This window comes from Hesperophylax consimilis, chromosome 22, assembly GCF_061612785.1.
Source record: "Hesperophylax consimilis isolate HC1 chromosome 22, BYU_Hcon_1.0, whole genome shotgun sequence".
Lineage (NCBI taxonomy): Eukaryota > Metazoa > Arthropoda > Insecta > Trichoptera > Limnephilidae > Hesperophylax > Hesperophylax consimilis.
Genome location: NC_142857.1, coordinates 22660040 through 22677500, shown reverse-complemented (window position 1 = coordinate 22677500; position 17461 = coordinate 22660040). Strand labels below are relative to the sequence as shown.

Below are 17461 nucleotides of genomic sequence, written 5' to 3'. Positions count from 1 at the left end.
TCATTGTAATACATATTCATATTTGTAAGCGCTCCTTTTATCCTAGTGGCATTCGACTATTAGGAAGATAAGGAAATTGTGCTTCGAAGGGTATCCCATAACTGTTAGATAAGGGAGTAATACATTAATTTATTGTTTTCAAGTTTAATTTGTAGAACTCCACTATTTTTATTTATTTTATATACATACTCAATAATATTATTATTATTCAATTTATAAAAACAGTTTATTTATAAACAAGTTCTGCTATGTAATTATTATTACGTGTGACAGCTGTTTCGCCCTCTGCAGGCATTATCAAACTGTGGCATTACAACTTACAGATGATGCATTTATATTACTAGATAGGTGTTTGCAATAAAAAGATTTTATTGCTTTTATTATGGGAGTTAATAGGTTATTTTATTATGGGATTAATAAAATTAATATTCTGTGAAAAAAGAAAACAAAGATGAGTAACAGGACGTACATCCTGGTAAGGAACCTTGGGATGATTTTTATTCTGCGAACTAAGAAAGACAAGGAGGAAAAAGACACATTTACTTGGATGATGAAACCATAGAATTTTAGAAAGCACCATTCAGAGTGGATCTAACCTAAACCCTAGAAAATGTCATTTAAGATGATAATTCTAGTTTAACGATCATGCTGTTATTCATTTATTGAATGCCCGTAGGACTTTTACACACATAATACAGAATATGACAGTACAGACATAGTACATATAATAATTATCATTAGATACAATAAATACTTCATGTTACTTTGTAGTTACATTGTCTTAAAGGATTACAAGAAGTTAGCAATCTTATTTATTTATGCTTGTCAACTGATCAAAATTTGGTATAAAGCCAAAACGGGGCCGAGAATCGGCATTCTACAGGTTAAATACTGATTGTCAATTGTATGGATGACAAATATGATTGAAACACCCCAAGGTAACCACCAAACATCGCTGTGCACTGTAGGGTTTTGAATCACACACAGTGGTGAGGGGTCTTATGTTGGGGAAGAGAATGTATTGGAGAAGTAATTGGAAGTAAACGATCTAGACATGGTTAGATACAGGCTTCAGTGTCAACTCAAACTTTGGGGTCTAGTTGCAAGAATGTAGTATTTACCTGGAGGAGGGTAGTGATGCATCTGCTGCCGCTGGTGGGGTTCCTGCGCCTTGGCGGGTGGTGGCAGTGGAGGCGGGGGCTGAGACAAGTTGGGTGCGGGGCCCTGCGAGGGGGGCCCGGCCGCAGGGATGGACGGCGGGGGCACCGAAGTATTGTGACGCTGGATTACTCCCTCGCGGCGCTGCTGGGGTGCTCCCTGGCCCGGGCTTACGGAGCTGGGGACATCATATTAACATTATTAGTGGGGAAGTCCTGAAGCCGTGTGGGGTAGAACAGTCAGAGCAGTAAAAGCAGTATGCATGGTCTAGGTACGAATATAAAGAATAACAATCACCTTGAGAGATGTTCTGCGGGAGACCCTCGCGTAGAGATGTAGGTGGGCTGCCTCGTGGGCGGCTGCTCTTGGCTCGTCCTTCTCTGGTGAGATCCGTGCATCTGTTGCGAGGTTATATAGTCCGCCATGATGATTTGCCTCTGTTCCAACCCGTATGAAGGAGGTCTGCTGTACGGAGTTGGCGAGGTGAAAGTTCCACCTCCGCTTGGAACTCCTACAACATTCGTTGACGGAGATCCCGTTTGCTGGGGAGCTGGAGCTTGCGAATACGGACTAAACGTTCCAGCCGCACTACTCTGCGGACTCTGTCGCTTGTCGTTACGTGGACCGAAGAACTCGTACATTGCACGCTTATCCGGTAAGTGATAAGGAGGCATGTGGACTGGTGTTCCTTGCGTTATCGACCCGATCTTTGTTTCTGGAGGTGTTTGTCTCAGCATGTCGAAACGTGGACTCAAACTCGACGAGTTCTGCTGCTGCATTTGAGGGGGCTGCGAAGAGTTGACAGGAGTCCCGTGAGTTATGCTGCCCTTGGGCCCGTGAGAACTGATCTTGGGACTGAGTCTCGGCGCTGCTTTGGATATCTTGGCTTGCGAGATGGGTTGCTGCGACTGAACAGCCTGCTGTCCTCTCTGAGGTATTTGAGACAGATTGTGTTGGGAATTGGGTACAGGAGATACGTACACTAAGGGAGATTTGGATAGACGGTTTTGCTCCGCATTGTGGTGATAACTTATATAACTGGGGTCTGTCCTGTACACTGTCACTTTGGGGGGTTGGCCAGAGCCCTGCGGAGAAGAGTGATGGAGGGAGTGCAGTGGTTTGGAGTGCGCAGGGGGCGGAGGACCCCCGAAGTTCTGATCTCTCGGCTTCTTAATGCTCAAGTCCAAGGTCTGGGGTTCTTGTTGAATCTGCACAACAACGAGCCCGTCCTTAGGAATGTTGTCTTGAGACTGCGAGGACGCCTGGTTTACGGGAGTGATGGTGGCCGCTATTTGAGGACTAAGCAGCAACTGCTGCTGGTGCATGGGCTGCTGGGCATGTCCGTGGGAGTTCACCACACTGAGGGTGGCAAGAGACTCTGATCCCTGCCTGTGACTGGACAGAGGCGTTCCCAACATGTTCTTATTCACTGGCTCCTGTCTGTACTCTCTGACAAAAGTGATGTCATTTCTAGAATCGTTCTTAGGTTGGACAATGTTGGAGGGCTTCTGTTGTTGCTGCTGGTTGTTGTTCTGCTGCTGCTGTGGTGGCATGGAAGGGCCCTTCTTCATCAGAGTTCTCTCAATGACATTCAGCATGACGTCCCTTACAGTGAGTGGAGAATTGCTATCTAATCTGGGCTGTCCTTGAACCTGGAGATTCTGCACCGGCCCGTTGTGCTGGTTACCCGGCACCACCGTGATGGTGGTTTGGGACGGATAAGGAGACTGGTTCTGCGTAATGGAGAGGACCTTTGGACTCTGCCGATTCGTCGGGGATTCATTCTCTTCGTCCGCCGTTTCTGTCGCTGAGCTATCGTATTCATCCTTGGTTACAATAATCTTAGACGGAGGTTGCGATAATCCCATAGGAGGCGGTTGCGATAAGATGGTGGGACTAGTCAAATTATCAGAGCAAGGTAAAGGAGGCATTCCCAGTAATCTGGACTTGTCCTCCAACATCTGTCCGGGCAGCATAATGGCCGGGAACACGGGAGAGGCGTTGATTCCGTCCATGATTATGGGTTCATTCATGTTATCGCTCTCGCTCTTGCTCTGCATGATAGGATGGTTGGGTGACTCAGCGGAGGCAGTATCGGAGTTGTGTAACTCTGTAGTTTCATCGCAGGATGAGGTACTGCTTCCACTTTCCTCTTCATCCGTCAGAACCGGTTTCATGTCCTCGCTGAATTTGAGCTTGTTGAACTCGGAGACGGCGTTGTCGAGTCCGTACTTTGTTCTGAAGTTTACATAGAAGGATTTGATGTAGTTGATGGGCTTGGACATGACGTCCGCAATGGTCTTCCAGTTGGTGTCGTGCTCCTGGAGAAGAGTCTTCATCTTAAGGATGTCTTCCTCGGAGAAGGAACTCTCCACGTCGGCCACTTGCTCCGCCGGCTCCAACTGCAGGTGCGGCGCTAGTCGGCGAGTTATCCTCTTGAAGCAGGCCAGGCAGCACTTAGCGAGGGTTGGAGGGATTTCTGCAAAATATACAAGTATTTTTATTGTATATAAATAACGTTGTATATAAATAATAAATAGTGATACGAGCTATGAGATATATCAGGTGTAGTTAATATAGAGGAGACTTACGGAATTCCGCAATGACGGGGTCCCGCACATCAGGCGGCAGCTCCAGCCACTTGGGCGGCAACATGCGCAAACGCTTGGCTCGCACTTTCGGTACTGGGCACGTGGGTAATGGACACCGCGTGTACCTGCAACAAACAAACAAACACACACACTACATTACTTTTTCTTACAAACATAATAAAAATGGTTTACGACAGCATTTCCAGTATCAAGTGGGAATGCTGCAAAGACTGCATTATGTTCGTAAAGATAGGGGGACTCTATCAAACCGGACCACACATTTTTAAACAGGGTTAAGGGTTTTTTGAGGTATTTAGGGCTCCAGACCGGAGGTGGCTACTCTTTGTTAACCGGAAAGCCATAAGGAACATAGCTGCTCAGTGTGAAAGCCGTTGTACTTAATTAAAATATTAAATAAACCATTGGCCACATTTCGCTGCTACATTTTATTGAATTTTACTACGGAAAATCTATTAATGTAAAATAAAATCTAATTTTATATAACACTAACCATCTTACTCATAATAGATAATAATGGGGGATAAGAAAGGGTTTGTAGAAAATGTTAGTCATAATCACGCACATACGTACTGCTTATAACGGCCGTAATACGACAGTATGACATCGCAAATGTCATCTGAAGAAACGTAAAGTTAGCAACTAAACGCAAAATACAAAAATGACCGTATTTTTGAGGATTGAAACAGTGGTGCAAGTCTAAAAAAAATCTTGCATGAATAATATTGAGTAAAAAATTTAATCCGAGCAGTATAATAATTAATTTATTATTGCAACTTTTTTAATGTTAACTTCACACAGGAGGTCATGCGGGGAATAATTTCCCTTGTGGCCTATGTAATTTTTGGGGATGCTATGTAGGGGGTATTGGTAAGTCTTGCGCATGTATTAAAACTACATACCTGGACCTGACAAACTTGCAATGGCAAGTCTTGCAGACACGAGCGCCTTGCGCGAGCGCGTCTTCGCGTAGCCCGTAATGGTGGGCCTGCGCGCGCGCCACGGGCCGCGTGCTCGCGCACCGTTCCGCCAAACACACGGCGCACGCGTGCCCGGCACCAGCGCTCGGCGTGGACGGGCGCGCCGACGTGTCCATTGCCGCGTCGGTCACTGAAAAGACAAGAGAATATATTGTTTATTGCGGTCCAAATATGAAAAGATAATCTTTAACAAGCCAAATCTACAACAGGAAGAAATAATTATACATACCTAAACATGAAAGAAAAAAATTAACCCATGAAAAATATTTTTTTTTACTATAATATATCTATGTTAACTTTTAAAATGTCAACTGAGCCATATCGACCGACATTTAGGCACCGGCATTTATTTCGTATATTAATTGCTGTAATGTCATCCAATTTCAGAGAATTTTTTTTTTTTTTACAGTGAATACCTCACAAGAGTCCCAACTGCTCCCGTCTGGAGCCAGTGAAACTATGGCATCCCCAATTGGGGGATGTTGTGAGGCTGAAGGTAAGTGGGGAAGGGAAAGAGGAAGGTGGGGAAGTACCTGGCTATTCAGATCTAGTCACTAAACACGGCTAAAGCCATTTGGAGCAACGTTTCAATTCTGAATGGTGGTCTTACACCAGGGCGATACTGGTAGTATCTTCCACTCTGGAACGTGCCGCAAATATACTATATATTATTTTAATTAATTTTTAATTAATTAATTGTGAAATAACACAAATTAATCAAATAAAATTTATTTGCGCACGCCGGGTTCGAACCCGCGACCTTCGGAATGGCAGTCCAATGCGTTACCACTGGACTATGCCGGCCGTCATAGTCCAGTGGTAATAAGGCCGCGTGTGTATGCGTGATTGCCACCAAAAGTGCCGACAACGAGTTTATCTCCCGAGTTTCAGCTCGATCGGATGTCAGGAAGTGGGTTAATTTCCACTTCCAAAATTTGCTTTCATTCATTGACGAAAACAAATAGAAAATGAAATAGAGGTATTTTAAAATTGGTAAGTTTTTAGATTCTCACGGCCAAAAGCATTTTTGCTGTTTGTTTTTGGGGTGTTATGCCGTGTTGCGCTAACTAAACTCCTTCTTTAGCCGACGTTTCGGACAGCGTTGCAGTGTCCATCATCAGGGCAGATCCGGTAGATCACACATCTTCGGATCTACCGGATCTGCCCTGATGATGGACACTGCAACGCTGTCCGAAACGTCGGCTAAAGAAGGAGTTAGCGCAACACGGCATAACACCCCAAAAACAAAAAACAAAAAAAAAATTAAAATTGAATGAATTGTACTATGTGTAAATAAACAACTATCCAACCGTTCCCTGGGGGGTGACCGGATAAATCATCAAAATGATAATTCATCACATCTTTAAAAAGTTATATAAAGTTATGGAAAGTGATGAAACAAAAACTTTATTAACTGGGTTAAGTGGGTTAGGTTAGGTTAGGTCAGGTTTAAATTTTTTTTTTACATCGTGTCTAATGACTTTTTATCACTTTTTAAAAGTGTGTTGAATTGTCACTGTGTTGAGTTATCACGGAACCTCCCCGGGGATAGCTAATAATAATCCGTTACCTGAAGCTACGTATACATACGCGAGTCGAATTGCCGAACTGAACGAACGGAACGAAGTAACCGCAAATGGCGCGAAACGCCGGTTCCAGTTACTTCCTTCATTTCCCGTAATTCGTGGCATGGTTCGCATTTCGGTTCGCAAATGTATACGTACCATTACAAAGATAAAGGAAGAATTCAATAAACCCATATGCTTTAACCATTAAAATAGGAAGTATTCCGAATCAACAAGTTATTAATTATTACGTGATAGCGCGAATTAACGACGGCGGGAAATCTACTCAAATGCAATTCGGCAAAAAATACTGAAATGCATTTTGCTCACGTTGCGGTGCAATTAACGCAAACATGGAAGTGGTATTTTTAACAACACGCATAATATTGCAAAAGTGCATACGCATTGAAAACGCACGGCAAATAATCCGATAATCCAATGGGTTCGGCGGGAAAAATTGCTGACATTTGAATTTCACCCCAGAGTAATTATGTTTGCGAAAAATTGCATTAAACTATACAAATTCAACAAGTAGTTACAAACTATCTTCTTTAAAAAGAAGGAAAAAACAGATAACTAAAATGTTGAATTTCATTAAAGCAAAGAACATAATGAATGCTAAGGCGATGCCATACGTAGTAATGCAAAATCATGTGTTTTTGGTTTGAAAATTTGGTCACCTAGAAATGTTTCAGATGCTTTAATTAAATACTGCGAGTAGAATACATCTTGGCCTTTGAAATAATCGAGTATTTTTAGATAAGTCTTTTTATAAGACAAGAAAAAAATAATGTAAAGGCCTATGAAAACTGCTTTAAAGTTCAAAATCTCCTACTTACGAACCCATTTTGGTTATGATTTTATTGTATAATGTGGCAAATTAAGTTATTTATAAAATGATCGAAAAAAATGAAATATTTATGCCTGAACATCCACAAAATAAAATAAAAGGCACTTTTTGGCCATGTTTTTTACTTGCATAAATCAAAACAGGCGGAAGGTGTTAAGCGGAAATTTAAACCTTATCGCCATCTACGCAAGGGTTGTTATTGATAGCGGCTCAATTTAAAATATTACACGACGTAGTGCATCGCCTTAAGATTCATTATTTGAAATTCATTTGGAGATTTCCATATTTTAAAATTTGTTCATTATTTAGTGAGAACAATATCAAGCTATGATTTAATTAAGTGCACAAATTGACAGCGCTACAGTTCGCAAGATTGCAAATATTAGTGCATTTCCCTGTGCAAGCCGGACGTCACAAAGAGCACCAAACGCAACCGAAGCACCAGGCATATTAGTGTACGATTCGCCCACTAAACGAGTTGTAGAATGTAGAATGTAGGTATAGCCATAAACAAACGAAAAACACGTAAATATTGCAAAACGGTCGCTAGGGAGAATGTGTGAAAAGTGTCGAGGTTAGGATTGTATCTAAAGTTGTAGCAGAACTCGGTAGCTTTTCTTTTGTTCTAGTCACCCTTAAAAATATCTTAAACATCGAGTCAGTAATCACCGCATACTCAATGATAAAATACGGAATAGTTTTTTGGGAAAACTCAGTAAACGCCAAAGATATTTTTATCATCCAAAAGAGGTGCCTACGAAAAATTACAAACTCTGATCACCTGGATTCATGTAGACCAATTTTTAAAAATCTCTTACAGTGACGGACATATATATACACGGTGTCCGGAAACTCGTAGTACAAGCGGGAAACTGGAGAATCTACACCACATGGGGAACCCAAAAAAACATAAAGTTTTTTGATTTGAGCATTTTCAAAAAAAAAAAAAAAAAACCAAAAAAAAATATTTTTTGGCTATTTTAGGGCTAAAGTTTTTTCTGGTGTTTAGGGTTGAATAACAGATGTTTTAACCCTGCAGAGCAGAAATATTTTATGATTACACCGGGTTAAATGAAGGGTGATTTCAAAATAATGCTTCAAATCCGAGTTTCTTCATTTGTTTTACTTTCAAATAGTTTTAATTAGTTGGGTACTTTGATCTTCAGTAATAATTTATAAGAATTTGATTAAAAAAAAAAAAAAAAAAAAAAAAAAAAATCAACTTCAAATTCGATTTACTCGATAACGAAAGCTCAAATAAAAAAAAAGTATACTACAAAATCGACTCCAAATGTGATGTAGATTCACCAGTTTCCCGCTTGTACTACGAGTTTCCGGACACCCTGTATATATATATATAATGGAGTTATGCCTGTTAGTTATGCCTGTTATCATTTCCAGAAAAGTTCCCACAAAAAACTCAACACATAAACACGCTACAAGGTTTACAAAAAACTTATCAATCCCAAAAGCAAACAAAACTATATTTCAAAAAAAGGACCACACTACATGACCATTAAAGTATATAACAACCTTCCACGTTAACAACCTTCCAATCATCACTAAAAACATTTCTTTTAAACAAATGTCACTACACCTTAAATGAATACCTTACATAAATTAAATACCTGTTTTTTTATTTACGTACATTTGTTGAAATGTAATTGTTGGGTTATGTAATATAATGTGTATTTGTTGGGTTAGCTGGAAGAAATAGGATGTAACCTATAAGCTAAGGGTATCTATCCCTTTGTACTCTGTACTCTGCAATAAATATTTTTTTGAATTTGAATTTTGAATTGGTTAGAATGTTGTGCTGCATATTCAATATTCCTTGAATCTATCTATATAAATAAAAATGTAAATGTTCGTTTGTTCAAAATCTTAAATCTCCGAAAGTTCTTCACGGATTGCTTTGAAAGTTTGACACAAAGTTGCATTCGAATACGCGTATGTTTGTTTACATTATATATATATATATCACCTGTGAAAGGTAAAATTTACAAAAAAAAAACGCCCCTTGACCTAAAAGCAAAAGGCGCTACCGTTTCTCTATATGCACAAACAGACAGAGCTACAGCAACGCGTGGCGGAGTACAGCTAGTACATAATAACAAAAAAATAGAGTATCTTGCACACAGAACCTATTAAAAATAAATTATGTATTTTTTAAAGGAATCAAAAATTAAATTAGGTAATTAGGTATCATTTAGATGAAGTCATTCTTCATTAGCAGAAAAATGAAGAGTAGACGGGAAAAATGAGTAATGCTGATTAATTAAAAATCTCTTCATGTTATTGGTAATCCTGTTAAAAACGGGACTGCAAGAATCTTCCTGATAAAGTGTTAGCAAACTAATAATAATACCGGAAAACCACCTGGTACCTGTTCACCCACCTGGGTTTGTATTAATATTATATCATAACACGTGTTCGGACATCGTGAGAAAACATTGGTATTTTGCTTAGTTATCAGGAAACCTATCAATTCATTCCTTAATGGCCTACAATCCCGTTTTTAACAGAAATACGAAAGAAATTCTTAATAAATTAGCAATATTATTTTAATCGGGAAGTTTTCTGCGTGTATGTGTGTTGTTTTATCTTTCATCCGTAGAGTTGAATATTCTTTCATTATAATATGTAATCAACTAAATGGTTATCCCGCGTATAGAACCTATTCAAAGTGAATCATAATGTTTTGGTAAATATATCATTATTGCGAAGTCATTTTCATTGACAGAACAAAATTAAGAGTAGGTACTAATGCCGGGTTCTTATATCAGTTCATTATCGAACCTCCCTCTTCCACATCTTATTTCCTTCAGCCTAAAATTACAAAATTTGGGTCCCCATATTCAAACTAGTTTAGGAGAGTTGAGACTCTTCTGTATGGAATTAAAATAAATTTCGAAACAAATGCAATACTGAAAATGGCGAATTCATTCATCGAAACCAGAGAACTCCTTGCTAAATTATGAAATAAATGTACAAAATATAGAAGCAGAGAACTAATCGATAAAATTATGACGTAAATCATCATAAATGTAGAAAATGTGAAACCAGAGAACTAGTCGACTTACTTTTGAAGTAAATCATGATAAACGTACATAATATGGAACCAGAGAACCAATCGATAAACTTATGAAGTAAATCATCATAAACGAATATAATATGGAACCAGAGAACCAATCGATAAACTTATGAAGTAAATCATCATAAACGAATATAATATGGAACCAGAGAACCAATCGATAAACTTATGAAGTAAATCATCATAAACGAATATAATATGGAACCAGAGAACCAATCGATAAACTTATGAAGTAAATCATCATAAACGAATATAATATGGAACCAGAGAACCAATCGATAAACTTGTGTAGTAAATCATAATAAACGAACATAATATGGAACCAGAGAACCAATCGATAAACTTATGAAGTAAATCATAATAAATGAATTTCAATGAAATAAACAACAAACCTAAACAAATTGGGTGTTTATTTTATTATATTCACCCCCAAGCCTTCGTTCGTTTAAGTTTCTTTGTTTTTGTGAATACCAAATTAGGCTGTAATTAAATTGGAAGTTACACAGGGCGTCCCTTTATGAATCGGCAAGCGGGCTCTCGCTCTGGATTATAAATACAACATACGTTCATTAATCTAAGTATATTATTTCCGCGCGGAGTTAACCCATCGGACCGTACCTTAACCCTCGTTAACGGGAAAAATATATGCACTTATAATAATGCTTCAGACTTGGTACATAGAAACTAATACACTGAAAAACGAAACTGTAAACAAAATATTAGGTAAATAGTTAACACTGTTGATAGTGTAAATGTTAATTAGGTACCTAACATTTTACAAAGTTAAAAAACTTTCCAAAATTTATAATAAACCTACATTGTTCTGAAGCAGCAAAAACTCTTGACACTGAGCTCTGGTGTCACTAAAATTAGCTATTATTAAAATCATATGGTGACATGTTCATAAACGGCGCTTGTAACATAAGTCTTTCACTGTACTAAATAAAATTCATCTACTGAAAAGGGTCCTCTACAACACTCCTAACGTAGAGGACATGAAAAACACGATTAGTTTAAATAAATTATGTATTACTCGGTTATTTTGTTTGTATAAAAATGGTTGCAACCACAGACATAAGAATTAATAGACGAGAAGATAATGGCGAGGGGTAAAATCAACTGTTGAAGAACGAAGGGAGTGAAGCTGACTGTGATTCGTTAATAAATCAATCTGACAGTAAATAGGCATCTCGCATTATAATATCACCATTTACTTCTTAAAAGTAAAATCTGCTTTTGAATGAATAGACATTTTTACATGGGAGCGCAAATTACTCGCCACGTTATGAACAAATTTGCGAAGTCCAAATTCGGCAAAAAAATTCGGTTCTATTTTCAGAGTCGAATATTTCGTTTAAGTATTTAGTTAAGACACTTTTATAAATGTTCATAATTTACTTCCCAGCAACCAACCAGCTTTGTGTTTCGCGTCCAGACGTTTCTCGATGTGATAGTAACAACTGATTCATATTATACGATGTGAATATGCTTAAAATAAAGTAAAATAATGCTTATATATGGAATGTAATACGACAATTGGGTTTATTCTCTTTTTCACATCTATTTTTACAAGTTTTCATAGTACAAGTCAACATTTTGCCGTGTTATTTCGTAAAATGAACCGATGATGCCTCGACCATAGTTCGCACAAGAATGATGACGTCACGTTTTCAAATTTCACTTGAGGCCATACGCGAGCACAGCCGGCTCCAATGGAACCGGTATGGGGAGTGGGGATAATACGCTTTTAATCACTTAGGGCAGGTCTACTAATATTCATATGTCTATGGTTGCAACGGACCTCTCAATTGCAGGACCACACTAGTATTTTTTAAATAGAAATAAATAACAAAATCGGCGCAGCCTCCCAGCACTTGGTTGCTTGCTTGTGTTGTAAAACACGGCACTTTTGCAGAGTGGCGCGCCACCGTTTGATACCGCCGCGTCCCCCGCTTTAATCTAATAAATGTTCAGAGTCAATAGTGAGCTGTAGCCAGTGCGGGCTGCTCGTCCCAACCCCCCCCCCTCCCCCCACCCCATCCCACCCACATCACATCGCCACCCGTTCTGTCCCCGCCAGAGCCGAAAGCGGTCCCTGAATAATTCCCTTTCTGGAATCATCAGCGGGGATTATCACATACACTACACGAGTGCGAACGGGCGATGGCGGGATTATCACATACACTACACGTACGGTCGGTGGCGGTGTTTCAAATTATCGTTTATTCACATTTCATCAATTAGCGACTGTACTATAATGTTTTGCGCCAACGAGAATAGCGAACGAATCAAATACTAAATAATCAACCTAACCTAACCTAGCCAACAAACTTTGGTACCTACTTAAGTGTTGTTATATAACTAAAACTAACTAACCACGACGCTGTTTCCGGGGAGTTAGGCAGATAATATGATAATATGATAATGATGATTTTTCACCAGGGCGATATTGAGAGTATCAATTCAACACAAGTCTCATTTCTTTTCACAACGGGCGACATTCTTGAACAATATTTAGATACAGATTTATTTATTATTATTAACAATTAATTAATTAACAGTTTTATATTTGAAATGTGTATTTCATTTCTAAAGCTGTCCGAAACGTTGGTTAAGGAAGGAGGCAGCGCCACACGGCACAATACCCAAATATAAATCAATATAATTCTTTTGGCCGTGAAAATTTCAAATATCCTTTTGACAGAAGTCATAGGACGGGTTGTTTCGGAAAATTTGAACAATTCATCAAATTTCAACGTTCATTTTCGGGTTCTGTGAAAGATTTATTCAAGTTCTGTTTTTATATCACTGTAGGCTAGTTGCTTGACAAAACTGAAATAAAAACAGAACTTGAAAAAGTCTTTCACAGAACTTGAAAATGAACGTTGAAATTTGATGAATTGTTCAGATTCTCCGAAACAACCCGTCCATAATTTTTTAAGTTTACTAACGGTGATCATTCGAAAGGTTAATTTCTGATCGTCTCTCAAATCCTGATACAAATATTTTTTAATAAATGCTTTCAGCTTCACAAATCCTACAAATATAATATCCCGTGATTTTTCACGGGTTAGCGCTAGTCTTAGTAAAATTAATAAAGTTTTTTTAAATTACTGTTTCTATTTGCGTTATTTAATTGTTTTTACAACTGTTGCAAATAATGTGACCTTACTGGGGGGAGCCCGTTCTAAGGTCACATTGTTCATGGTTATTTGTGCGAATTATAAATTTGGTCAAGTTTTTTTAGTAATTTTTGTAAGCTTGTCAAAATATAAGAAGAGGTAAATCATACAGCGAAATAATAGAAGAAAAAATAATATTATACAAGAAAAATATTTAGTGAAAAAACATAACATCACGTTAATCTTTGTAAGGTTGCGACATTTTATCTATATTCGCATATTTAAGAGTTGGAGTGGGCATTCCATATTACTCACATACAAGGGATGAAAAATGATGAAATTGACAAAGTGCTTAGAAATGAATATTTTTGGTTAATTTAACTAAATTTCGACGGCGTCGCATTTACCATCCGCCAAAGTAATTCTCCAAATGAAAGTATAAATATAGTCGCCCGCGTTGTTATTCGCCTATCTGCTGTCACATCTGAAGTTCCGAAGTCTTTGTAATAATTTGAACAAGTCAATACGCCGAGTAGTTTAGTTGAAGCACTGAATCAATTCGACGATAACCATCGTGAAATGGCTGTCATTTATTATGCCCTTTGAGGCCGTTGTTTTAACGTGAATGCGACGCTAATGAATATTTGAATTTAATATGATCAATCGTTTTGCTTAACTGGACGGGCGGGCGTTGGTTGGGCCGATTGGGGTGGCGATATGGAGGTATTAAGGGATTAAGTGGCTTGTTTCCAACTGTGAATAAAACTTTTATATTTAATGGTGGATCCGTCCACCAGCGCCACATATTACGAGTACATTATCATCGAATCATCAATCACACTCATTTCGGTTGTGTACCAACACCCCGCGGCTGACTCCTCATCTGAACCATGAGGAGTCAGCCGCATTTTTCAAGATATCGTCACTAGAAAGTCGTAGAAACTCCGCAGATGTACTATATTACAAAAAATAGCCACCTCCGTGATAGATTGCCCAGAATTACTTGAAATAATTCAATTAAGGGTACCCATCAGACAAACCAGACAAAATCACATACTAAACAACCCTCATTGTAATACTAATTCTAGTATCTTCACCAAAAAATGTAGACAATTTGTCTCGACGCCATCTAGTGAGAGAGTTAGCACTTACAATGCCTTTCTCATATAAAATAAAGTTGGTTGTTTCAGGTGAAAAAATATAACAAGCAGTCATTGTTGAATGAAACACTAGTATATATTGAATTATTTCGCAGAGATAAGCCGCAATAGCTCAGTGGTCAGAGCTGTCGACCGGAAATCGAAAGGACACGGGTTCAAGTCCCGTTGGCGTCATGTATCTTTTATCAGGAGATTTTTCAATGTGGATGAGTGTTTCAGGCTAATAATTATTGCTTGTAAAATAATTGTTACAAAATACATTCATTCACCGGGCTTCCCACACTTTCAACAATTCGTAGAACACATTTGACTTATTTAACACAACACCTCGCATGTTTAAATCTAAAATCATAAAATAACATTTACATTAGCATGTTACTCATCACATAGACTAGATCCATCCCATACCCCTCCCTTCCTCCATCCCATCCCATCCCACAGGCCAATATAACTTTTTTCTCTCATATTCACTAAATAATTAAGATCCATCAGTGGAAACCTATTATTGGTTGTATTTTATATTACTTACACTGCTACACTTTATAAAATATTATAACTGTTGGTTTTCCAAATAAAACAAAATAAAATAAAGTAGGTCAGCCCAAGTGGTTTGCTACGGTTTCTCTAGGTCTTGGCGGCGGATGCATTGTGGATGGAGGCGGATGCGTTGCGGGCCGGTTCGGGAAAAGGGAGACTGGTTGACTCAACCCATTGCCTTGCACCGCAGTACGCGGGAGATACGTCCGTCACTCCTGGAAACACTGATCCCTAGATTCCTACCCACCCCCCTCATACCTTTTTCCTTCCCAGAATATCCTCTCCTTCATTTCTTTAAAAAGACCTTCAACAAAGATGGCATAAACCTTGGGGAAATTATTTTCCTCAGGGCCTCCTATGTATAATATGGTTCAATGAACTGAAATTTTGAATTATAGTGTCATTTTCAAAATTTTAACTGATTCTTAGAATAATTCAGACAAGCGATAAAGTAGGTTCCTAGTAATATAATATTTTTAACAAAAAATTACCCAACACAACACAAATTCCGTAATTTATCATAATCAATAAAATAACACTTGACAAATTTTGAAGTGTTTTTTTATGAAAGGCTGCTAGAAAACACATTCGAAACTCTGAACTAGTAATCCGTACAAGTGTGATCTATACCGATATATAAGAAAACCAACGTCGCCAATTTACAGTGTGACCTTTCGGCTTCTAGAACCCATAAATGCAAATGAAATTGATCTTCTGCTCAAGAGAGTATTTCGACATTTGAAAATGTGTGATTAAGTTCACAAGGAAAAATTAGTGAATATTTTTAAAACACTTATATTATCACTAGATTCATCTAAGTTTTATTCCACTCCCTTTTAATAATGCCCAACACTTTTTGCTCCCCACACAAAAGTTTAAAAACACATTATTATTTATTAAAACTCTAACAATCCAATCATGATAGTAGCCATTGTATCAATAGTTCGACTAATGAAATTGAAACAAGAAAAATCAATTGCAATAATTTGTCATTATCGAATAGGGCTTTCAGATTGGGCGTACGATAGCGTCGGAGGCAAATAAAATTTTAATATCGAAACAAAGAAATTAACAAATGAAAGGCGTATTGATTGATCTACAAAAATACCAATAATAATGTGTCGTTTGATGCATGTTGCTATTGAAACAGAGTATCGAGGGTTCACTGACTCATTGAAATGTGACACAGAATGGTTGGTGTTCGGGAATCCAATTCCTGAATTCCAGTCCAGATTTGTTCATACTTCCCGAAACCATAATGGGGAAATTTTATTGAATTTTTAAAACCTCTTTTTTTATAATCTATGTATTTTATACAAATCTACAGTTTTATTCCGAAATTGATGAAATTTTGCACACTTAAAAAATCAAAACAAGAGGAAGGTGGCTGTGTACGTGAGATTTCGGTAACCACCCGAAGAAAAAATACCGATAAAAAAATATTAAGCTCATTTATTATGATAAATGCAGGCCCAAAGAATGAATTAATAAGTTTCCTGAATTATTTAAGAAATATATTTGTACAGCGTCCTTGAGATGATTTTTCACGAAAACGGCGCTATATATTATTAGCCAAATATTATTATTATAAACTTTTAGTAAAATACTAATGTATTGTCACGATGTCTGAAAACGTATTCATAAAAATCCTAATATTTTCGCATTTCCCCATTACATATTATTATCAAGACAGGCGCAGGTGTATGAATACGTGTTCGGATATTATTGCGAATTTACTAAAAGTTTATCAGGAAACGGTTTGCAATCACGCTTTTGCCGGATTACCAATAATTAAAAGAGAGATTCTTAATAAATTAGGAATACTCATTTTTCCGTGCATACCTATAAAATTCCACCCTTTAAAGCAATGATAATTTCAATTATGATGCTTCTTGGTGAAATTTTGCACACTTGATGTTCAAACAACTAACAGGAAATTACCGTCTACATCTGATTTAAAAACTTTTAAAAAATACTTGAGGTATATGTTAAAATTTGTTAAAGATAATGAGTGAAAAAAATTGTATTTTCACTTCGCGGTTCGTAAAATTTGCAGATTGCCAAAATCAAATCTTGAAATCCTAGGATTGTATTTTCCAATTAGTACGAAGATACGCCGCTTTATTAGGGCCCTTTTCATTTAAATGCCGCACAAGAGTACCAACTGTCCGGAGCCAGTGGAACTAAGGCAATTACAATCCCCAATTGAAGTATGTTGTTAAGCTTAAGGAAGTGGTGAAAGGTAGGAGGAGATGGTAAGAGGAATGTTGAGTATGGGTCTGGATATTCGTTTGAAGGTGCTTTGTTACGTGCGTTGGTCTCACTTACCATTCAATTCCCTACCAATGGAGTCCCGGGTACTGAATTTTTAATTGGTTTAAACACC

At 37.9% G+C, this 17461-nt stretch overlaps 1 protein-coding gene across 3 annotated transcripts in view; it reads right to left on the bottom strand.

Annotated features, from left to right (window-relative positions):
• Nucleotides 1-17461, bottom strand: part of Smr (nuclear receptor corepressor smrter) — a 608275-nt gene that overhangs the window by 15393 nt on the left and 575421 nt on the right. For all 3 annotated transcript variants that reach the window (XM_089645124.1, XM_089645125.1, XM_089645126.1), the window contains 4 exons: nt 4670-4877; nt 3750-3874; nt 1456-3637; nt 1122-1336 (listed from right to left, as the gene is read on the bottom strand). In XM_089645124.1, coding sequence (XP_089501250.1) covers nt 1122-1336; nt 1456-3637; nt 3750-3874; nt 4670-4877 — 2730 coding nt within the window. The remainder of the gene's footprint in view (nt 1-1121; nt 1337-1455; nt 3638-3749; nt 3875-4669; nt 4878-17461) is intronic.